Raw genomic sequence first — 10,230 nt, 5'->3', positions numbered from 1 at the left:
TTTCAAAATGTTATGAAATGTATAGTCATTTTAAATAAAGTATTGCCAAATATCACCCAAAGAAAAACAGTAGTAAAGAGTAGAGATGTTTGGAGTATTCTGGGGGAAAAAAGCTAATGTTTTAGATTTTCTTTTTAATTAAAAATATATCAAATTGACCTAAATATATATGTATGTATAAGAATTGTTAATCCAATCACATGCAGCTCTATTCGAGACTATTCTTTATTCTGGATGTATTTTTGCATATATGTGGTTTGATATTTGTAAAATGTGCAAAAAACCTTATACAAATTTAAGTTTAAAAAAATATATATATCAAATTGACCAGTGCTTAGAAAAACAATGTTTCTGCTTGCCGTGTCTCACCTTATTACATTTATTATTTAATCTAATTGTAAATACTTTATTAAGATGGACTGTATAATCATAGTGTATAATACGGTCTATTGACTATTATAAGATTGGTCCATGATATGGGAGGAGGAAAAAAAACAAAACATCAGCCGGCGACAGTCTGCCAGGCGCACAGTTATGACGCGTAACACATGCTCATGATTTCGCGACCCGCTTGTTATTTTACCTGCCTGCCTCTTTCACGTTCCTTCGGCTATACAGACTTGACTATTGCCGCAAACAAAACCAACATTTTGCGCTTGAAATATCGGTAAATAAAATGTCTTTCCACGACGACGATTCCTCGGATGACGTAGGGCCAGTCGGACAGTCCAAACTGGAGAGCTTCCTGTTCAGTAAGAAATATTTCAAATTTCAACACGTTTTTTCGGGTCTGTTGGCGCACACGTGGGGGCTCTCGTGAGGGGGCTCAGACATACGAAAAACCTGCTTTATCATCCAGTATTAATAGTACCAACAGCATATTGCTATAACATAAATTATACATAAACATTTGTCGTAAGTGTCTTTGTTTTCTGGTTTTGTGTCCCAGGCTGCGAACTGTCATCCAAAGTTCCTTTCTATACTTTCCAGGGAGACGAGGAGGAGGACCTAGAACACTTTCTCGAGCTCAGAACAGTATGTACGATAGTGACTGTTTGTATACGATGTATATACAGTGTTATGGAGAAGTTAACTACATGTAATTAAACTACATTTTGCAGTAGCTTGCTGCTGGTAGTTTATATATGTTCCTAGTGATTCAAGTAGTTACATTACTTTTTTTCCCCTATGGCTATTCAAGTTAGATTGTCAGCTCACCTGTGAAAAAATTGTTTTTTTTTGTTTTCATTGTTTTTTTCTTTTAATGAGTTATTTATTTGTTGCATGTGACTTTTCTGTATTATATTTGGTTATAATTTCATATCAAATGTACTAGGGTAGCTTTGCTGTAGTTCAACAAATTCCAGTGTGAAGTCATTGGTAGTTTTGCAAAGCTTTGCTATCTATCTATCTATCTATCTATCTATCTATCTATCTATCTATCTATCTATCTATCTATCTATATCAACTTCAGGGTGCAAAAGTCTTCACCACACCCTTTTTTTCAAAATAAGACCATACAGGACAATGCACATCCAAGTACTCAATCCCTTAACACAAACCCTAACACTGTAGTTTTGTTCTTGAATCAACCCGCTTAAAGTGGATAATTGTCACTGTAATAACCGTGTGTGTGTTTCCTTCCTCCAGGTGTGCCTGGGAGAAGGAGCCAAAGAGGAGAGCAATGTGGTGGAAGTGTCAGCCATCAACCATCAAGGAAAAACCATCTCCGTGCCGATCGCAAACCTGCACATCAACACCCTGCCCATGGTACGGTACACTGACTGCTCTCTACGTTGCACACACAGACACACACATACATACATACACACACACATATGATGGGGCATGTGTCTGCGTTCCAATCCCTATACTATCTACGATTTAGTATGGTAGAAAAAAAGATTTAGGATGTCCCGATTCTTGTGGCCAGATTTAGGGTGGTTAAAAATATGTCTATGGATGTCTACTACATCCGGACAGGAGGGTGTTAGTTGTAAAACTAGCAGAGGCTGGTATTACGTCTACGGTGCCCACCATCTCTACCGTTGTGTCCTTGAGCAAGACACTTAACCCCCAAACTGCTCCAGGGGCGCTGTACTATGGCTGACCCTGCGCTCTGACCCCCTCTGTAGTGTGGTAACTTGAGAGGGGAGATGAGAAAAGACAGATTTCAATGTAACCATTGACTACTAAAGTAACTTAACTTATTAAGATGATTATCACGATAAATTTGTTTATTTAGACCTTTCTTGTCCAGGATTTTCGTGATTACCATTTAAGCCTAATCTCACTTTTCCCCATTTTGATGATCATCAGGAATCATCACGAAACGCAATTGTTTAGTCCAGGATAATTTAGTTGGACATTTTAATATTGTCCATGTCCTAACCTCACCTTACCCCCTTTCCCCCTCTCTTCTCCTCCCTCTCTTCCCCCCTCTCTCCCCCTTCTCTCTCTCTCTCTCCCCCTCCTCTCCCCTTCTCTCTCCCTCTCTCCCCCTCTCCCACCCCCCCTCCCTTCCCCCTCAGGTGAGTCTGGGAGAGTTTGAGCTCAAAGCCCCGGTGACCGTCAGACTGAGGGCCGGGACGGGACCGGTGACAGTGAGCGGACTGCACCTCATAGGTAAGAGCCGCGCCATTCAAGATTTAAGAGTTTATTTGTCATGTGCACAACGATTACAGCAGCAGTCATCTCAACAATGCAATATAGAAGCAGATAATGTGGGGGGCGACTGTGGCTCAGGTGGTAGAGCGGGTCGGCCAATGATCGAAGGGTTTGCGGTTCGATTCCCGCCCTGCCACCTGTGTCATAGTTGTTGTGTCCTTGGGCAAGACACTTCACCCACTTTGCCTCGTGTGAATGTCGATAGTTAGCCTGCTAAGTGTGTGTGTGTGTGTGAATGGTAACGTTTCAATGGGAACAGGTCTCCCTTGAAAAAGAGTCTCCGGTCTCAATGGGATTTACCTGTATAAATAAAGTTAAAAAAACTAAATGTACAAGAGGGAAAAACTCAAGTGAAGAGAGCAACACCTGAGACGCAAATAAACACACAACAGTAGAGCGAGGACACAGTGCAGATAAAAAATGTGTAGAGATAATACGACCAAAAGTTAAAAATAAAACATAACTTGTTCTTCGTTCTTTGCGTTTGGTAAAAGTAAAATGTTCCTCTTATGGCGTGTGTAGTTGCATAGTCACGTCCATCTAAAATAAAAGATATATTATGATTTGAATAGATGGTTCCTTTGGTTACAAGAATGTTTAACAGTCAAAGGTATATTTAGGCAATAAAATATCTCATTTCTTTCTAGGTAAAACCCAAGAATTTTGACTCTTTTGACATGCATTTCAATTCTAACTTCCCAAAAGTAAAATGTAACTTTAAAAAAAAAAGTGAGATGTGATTGAATCAGTTCTGCAGGATTATAGACGGGTATTGTATGTCATGAAAGGTGTAATTGTCAATTTATGCCAAAGATTTTTTAAATTAATAATTTTCAATAAATAGAAAAAAATATAGACAGGCACCATTTTGTGTCCTGGCCCTTTTGTAATGAGCGTGTGCAGCTGCATATCACAACCTGTATATGAGGTTAACTCAGAGGGCAATGGAATAACAGTCACCTTGATGGCCTTTGTAATGTAATATTCCAACTTCATTCCTACATACGAAACCCACCAAACGTCTTAGTTGCTAGGCCTGTCACGATAACAATTTTTTCTGTGCGATTAATTGCCCCAGAAATGATTGCGATAAGCGATAATATTGCCGTTTTGAGACCATTTTCAACAAAAATAATGATAATGGCATAATAGTGCAAGTACACCCTTTCGAAGATCAATAAACACTGGAGCTGGACGTCTGGAAGACATTTAAAATATCCAGAATAAATTAACAAAACAACCAAAAACAATAAATAAAATTGACTCAGTCTATTTGTTTTTTTCCCAAGCTGGGAAAACTGCATCGGGTGATTGTGTTTAAGGTGAAGATTCAGGTGTGTTGTATTGGCGCGTTTGGTTGATATTAGAAAATGCTGTGCTCTCAGCAAGCGCATCATAATTGCGCAGGTCTGAGCAAGACGGCTCCTACTCAAACAAGGCTATTGTTTTTAAACAAATGCGACATGTCGGCTCGCTCAGGTTAGTTGGTTCGCCCCGGCCGTTGGGTTTGAAGCCGATGTGCTACCACACGGCAGCTGTCGCGTTCGGCTTAGACACCAACTTTTTATTCATCCACATTTTTGTTTAGTTGCTCTCCTCCTCACGGGGCTCTCATGCTGCACTCTGTGTAACGCCAGGGCTCCGCCTCCCACACAGAGACCATGCAAAAAGTGACTGACACGTGACAAGGTGGTTTACTCGCTGTGCCCTCAACTCGGCCTTAAAGGCAGCGCTGCAGGAAAGGCACCATTAAACATCACCGAATGCCCTAACCCTGCGCGCTGCCTTGAAGAATTCAGTTGGGGCAAAAAAAAACACCAATCCCGGTGAGAGGGCAGATACAAAAAGTAAAAACTTTGATATCCAGTGTCTTTGATAGAGAGAGACACGAGGAAAACAAACAAGCAAATTATCGCAGCTGGCAAAAAATTATCGCTCATTTTAATTTATCGCGCAATTAATTGATTTATTGCATATCGCGACAGGCCTATTAGTTGCTTTCTGTTTTATTTCTCATTCGCTTTTCTAATGTCTATTCTATACTTGATGTGTTTTAATATGCCCCTGTAAAGCACTTTGAATGGCCTTGTGTCTGAATTGTGCTATAGAAATAAACTTGCCTTGCCTTCCCTTCAGCTATCTTATTTTATTTTTATTAGCCTTTATTTAACCAGGAATGATCCCATTGCGTTCTCTCTTTGAATGGAGTTCAGCCATTATGCCTTAACCTAAAATACACTCCCTTAAGATATTACATCAGCCCAATATTGAAGCTACCTTTTTTTAAACCGAAATTTTAAAGGTGCAGTTAGCGAATCTTGAGAATGCTTCTTGTCAAAATCAGAGAATATCTCCTCACGATCCGCTACCTGTCTGTACTGTGTGTGATGTTGTTGTTTTTTTGGTATTAATACTCAGCCTAGGCTACCCTCCTACCCTAGCTAGCAAAATGCAATTGTACAGAGCCTATGCTGTGCTATATTTATTTATTTATTATATTTTTTGCTTTCTCTTTTAAAGGGGGAGGCAGTCATTCTGGAGAATGTATGTCAGACTCATGTTGTGCACAGCCTGGGCCTATGCTCTGTAAACAGGCCTGTTGCTAGCTACGGTGAGCTCCCCTTTTGTTAACATAACTATTTACATCGCCTAGGCTGTGTATTAACACGCTTTTTTTTTACAGCTCACTAACAGTACAGACAGGTAGCGAAATGTGAAGAGATATTCAATGATTTTGCCAAAAGGTTATTTTGACAACGAGCGTTCTCCAGAATCGCTGACTCCATCATTGATTTGATTGAATTTATTTCAGACATATCAAACATACAAAACAAAATGAAAAGCATGGAAATACAATAAACAAAAATTATGTTTTCAACAAAAAAAAATAAAAGAAAACAAATTATCTGTATTGCTGAGATATGCCTGAAAAGGAGCAGGAAGAAGTATACACTTATTTAATCCTACCTCTTTTTAAAATATTTTATGTTGAGTGCTTTGAATGGCCTCAGTGTATGAAATGCTCTGTATGAATAAGCTTGATAAGCCTAACATCAATATTCAATGCAAACGCATGACTTGACACAGTCTTCCATTATAGATTCATCTTTTGGAATTTTAGACACTCTTTTTTTGTACATGTATAAATCATAATCACAGATTCAAAATGTAAACATAAAACAAAAAATAATGAGCAATGCAGTAAGTAAATATCAGTCTCCTGTTCTGGTCAGCTGAGGTTGTTTTTAAATGTGCTATATAAATATAGATAATAACAGACTCCTGTTCTTATAAATGAACTTTTGACTTGACTTTTCGTTCTTGTTGCAGCCTTATAGTTGTTTACAAATGATTTTTTTGATTACTTGAAAAAAAAAAAAAAATTGGAAAGTTTTTTTGGACATACTTTTGTGAATCAACATCCCAGATTCAAAATGTAAACATTAAACAAAAGGGCAAGGCAATTTTATTTATAAAGCACATTTCAGGCACAGGGCCACTCAAGGTGCTTCACAGGGTTAAAATCAAATAAAGAATACAAATACAAAAAAAGGAACAAATTTAAAACATGGATAAAAATACAACATTTAAATAAAATAATTAAAACATTTTACAAAAAAAAAATATATATATAAATTTAATATTCAATATGTAATTCACACCCTGTGGTTTAAGTGTTGACTTCTTCCTTTTCAAACATGTTGTTACAATTATCAAGTGTTTGTCATTCGTGTATCTTATTATGCTTTTCTATTTTGTGCAACATCAATATTTTCTGTGTGATCATTTCTGTTTTTCTTTTACATGTTCGAAAACAAATTTCAATCAAATCAAATCAAATCTTTTTCTGTTCATGTTGCAGCCTCCCACATGGAAGAGTCAGACCTGGAAATGATGTCTGACGACGACGATGATGAAGATGAAGAAGAAGAAATCAGCCCAATTAAACCAGCGAAGAAGAAGCAGAAGCAGTAGACACACGAGGTCACTGCTGGAATGACCTCATCGTCACTCGCCAATCCGATTTTATAATATACAGCACCAGGGTTCTTTTGGACACATTTTACAGATTCAATACTATTTCTAAGCGGAGGAGTGAGTGCTATAGTGTGGTGGCAACTGAAATCAGGTGACATGGAAGGTCCCCATTTTTTGTTGTTGTTGCATATCCCACTTTCTTACTGGTCCTGGCACCGTATTTAAAGGTGAAGTCAGTGATTCTGGAGAATGCTTGTCGTCAAAATCACTTTTGGTCAAAATCGGTGAATACCTGTCTGTACTGTGTGTGTGAAGAACAAATAAATCTGGTATTAATACACAGCCTAGGCTCTGTAAATGTGTATGTAAACAAAGGGGCCACCTATGCTAGCAACATGCCTGTTTAAAGACCCTAAGCTGTGTATTAACACTGGATTTATTTTCAGTGCACATACAGTACAGACAGGTAGCGGATTTATTTGTGAGGAGATTTTCACTATTTTTGACAAAGTGATTTTGACAACAAGCATTTTCCAGAATGGCTGACTCCACCTCTAAGACCTCCACTTATAGAAGAACTCTGTCTTTGCTATTGAATGCTACCAAGCCTTTTTTTTACTGTATATGATGCAGTCACAACTGACCTGAATTATTGCTGCACCAGTGGTGAGAAAAACAAACTAAGGTTGCGTTCCGAATCGCATACTTTCTACTATATAGTATGTAGAAAAAAAGATTTAGGATGTCCCGATTCTTGTGGCCAGATTTAGGATGGTTAGAAGTACCTGGATGTCCTACTTCATGCGGCCAAGATTGTTAGTTTTGAAAACTGCATCCTATTTGGGCGATTCTGACCCACAATCCGGTGCGCACGTGAAGTGACGTCACATCGACGAAGCCTCCATATGAAAACAAACGGGGATGCGACGGATAAAGTATGTCCCAATAGTATGCATACTGCATCCTAACTAGATTCTTTTTATCGTCGGATATAGTATGTAGAATAGAAAAAAGAAAGAGTATGCGATTCGGAACGCAACCTAGATGTATCTTTAACACCTGTTTATTGTTTATGAAGATACTAAAAGGAAAGAAAAGATTGTGTGCAATTTGAATATGTACATGCATACAGTTTAGTATCTACATTTCCAGGTGTTTGTAGTTTCAAAAATAGCGTTTTCTATGTGATATGTCGATCGTAAATGTGAAGATTTTGTACTAAAAGATAATGCATCAACAAAAACTATCGTCCAAAGTTTCATTGATCTACTTGTGGAATTCATACAGAGAAAAGTAATTTTTATGCTTCCATGCTGGCGATAGAAACAGGTCTTAAAAATGCATTTACTGTATGATTTTAAGAACAAAATGTCTCATAAATCAGACAGTTAACAACATATGAACAAATCCTTCTGTAATAACCTTCAGAATAGTGCTGAGAATGATCATGGAAAGTTTAGTTGATGTAAGTGCTTTAGAAGTTGAGATATTTGGTTCAGAGTATTGCAAAAAAAATCAATGTTTAGATCATCACCGTTAAAGATGGTTGTATAGGAGAAAATATACAGACGCAAACAGACGTGGTTTGGTCAAATAAAAACCTAAATATACATTTTAGACCTTGTATTTATCCTAGCATGACAGAAGATAAATAGACAAAAATCTCTAAATAGTTTTTCATGGTAGATCTGTTAACACACCAGCAGAGGGAGAAAAAAATCTTCCAGTAGTCATGTGACACACGCACACACTCTCACACACTCTCTCTCACACACTCATATACACACTCGCACGCACACACTCTCTCGCACGCACACACTCTCTCTCTCACACACACTCTCACACACACACACTCTCACACACACACATATACACACACTCGCACACACTCACTCACTCTCTCACACACACACACACACACTCACACACACAGCAAATGAATGTCTTAAAAACCCTTAAACTAGTTGATGTCACCTTGACTGTGTGCGGGCGGCGCTTCTTATTTTCTGACTCATAAAGCTCATCTAAGCTCTTCTCCCGGTGTAGGTGGGACAGTCCCGTGAACCTCTAAACAACCTTTATAGGACATAAAACCTTTTATGGTCCAACGGCTCTGTCACCTTATTCCGTTCGTAGGTTACAGCTGTGTCCAGGGCGGTGTGTGATTGTGTGCGTGTACCTATGTGTGTGTGTATGTGTGTGTGTGTGTGCGTATGTGTGTGTGTGCGTGTGTGTGTGCACCTGCTACAACCTTCTCTCGGTCAACACAGATGTTATAAGTAATGTGACTGAAAAGGAAGGCGTCCCTCAGTGCCAAATAAAATGCTTTCTTAAAGCTATAGTGCGCAAGTAACTTCAATTTAAATGAATGGGTTGTATTCAAGCCATCGCCAAACGAGTTGAGACAAAGTTGATTAAGCCTATCAGCTCCACAAAACTCTCTTTGTATTTCTCAGTATGGCAGCGTTTACAAACTGGTGTCGCCCCTCCCCCTGACACTGGTGCAGGAGCTCAGAAAAATCCCCAAGAAGAGCCCAAGAAATGTTTCAGTTGTTGATTCTACTGCTAAGAAAAAAAACCTGGACGTACAGCAGAAGGTATAAAATCCATGAGCCATCACTGAAGGCTTTACCTCATGTTGTTGTTATTACTCAGAATTCCACATGGGGGCGACAGAAGTTACGCACTATAGCTTTAAAAAAAGATTTGCAGTAATAGCTTGGTTTGGAAAAGTCCAGTTATTTTGAGCATCACAGTGAAACAGAAAGAGAAATGAAGTCATCACATTGAGAGGCAACGTTTGGGAGTTTCCTGGTGCTTGTATAATAAAATATATAAAGACAGTTGACTGGGCAAACAACAGAGGCAAAAATCATGGCGGCATATCTGTGCTACTTTTTATTTTGGTGCCGCTTAAAAACAATATATCCAATTGTAGTAGCGCCATTAAAATTGCGTTTTTCCTGATGGTCCTGATTGTCTTTAATTTTTTATCACCATAAGAAAAATTTGACTGTTTCATGAGTATTTAAAGGTGCAGTGTGTAATATGACATCATCAAGAAAGTTCTACAAAGTTCTAGAATGCAACGCTCCCTGGGTAACCCCAACCCTTTAGAATAATAACAGAAGCTACAGTGGCCTTCAAGGACAAGAACAATTCTAAGTTTTAAACAATGCACCTGATGACATTCCAACTATGACACTTTCAAGATGGCGGCACTAGGCCTTGGTCCAAGATATGCAGAAATATGGACATATATGAGACCCTTTCTAAGGGAAAAAATAATAATTCAAAACATTTTTTTCAGCTATTATGCACTAAATTAAATGTACTTATGGATATTATAATTACTTTCTACAAAATCTGCTAGGAAATAAAACCAAAAATTCTACACACTGCAGGTTTAAGTAAGCAGGTAGGAATAGTATTTTCGTCTCTTATTATACCTATAAAGTGCAGTAGGCTATTAGACTCTAGAATAAACAACAACATGTTATCTGTTTCCACCTCTGTAGTCTAAAGTTACTATAGCAACAGCTGAAGCACGCCACTTTGTATTCTAGAATATAGCTCAACAACTGA

The 10,230-nt window shown here is 38.3% G+C and overlaps 1 protein-coding gene across 2 annotated transcripts; it reads left to right on the top strand.

The window, feature by feature from the left end:
* The first annotated feature begins 544 nt into the window (after positions 1–544).
* npm3 (nucleophosmin/nucleoplasmin, 3) lies at positions 545–7,969 on the top strand. Of its 2 annotated transcripts, XM_080036499.1 has the most exons (6): positions 545–752; positions 950–1,035; positions 1,651–1,770; positions 2,532–2,625; positions 5,188–5,278; positions 6,530–7,969. In XM_080036499.1, the coding sequence occupies exons 1-5, from the start codon at positions 677–679 to the stop codon at positions 5,271–5,273; spliced, it is 462 nt and encodes a 153-aa protein (XP_079892625.1). In that variant the 5' UTR covers positions 545–676; the 3' UTR covers positions 5,274–5,278; positions 6,530–7,969. The 2 variants fall into 2 exon arrangements, with proteins under 2 accessions (XP_079892625.1, XP_079892624.1); XM_080036498.1 differs by lacking the exon at positions 5,188–5,278 and having other exon boundaries at positions 6,530–7,964.
* The last annotated feature ends 2,261 nt before the right edge of the window (positions 7,970–10,230 follow it).

This window comes from Ammodytes marinus (assembly GCF_949987685.1).
Source record: "Ammodytes marinus genome assembly, chromosome: 11".
Classification (NCBI taxonomy): domain Eukaryota; kingdom Metazoa; phylum Chordata; class Actinopteri; order Uranoscopiformes; family Ammodytidae; genus Ammodytes; species Ammodytes marinus.
This window is presented reverse-complemented; position numbering and strand designations above follow the sequence as displayed.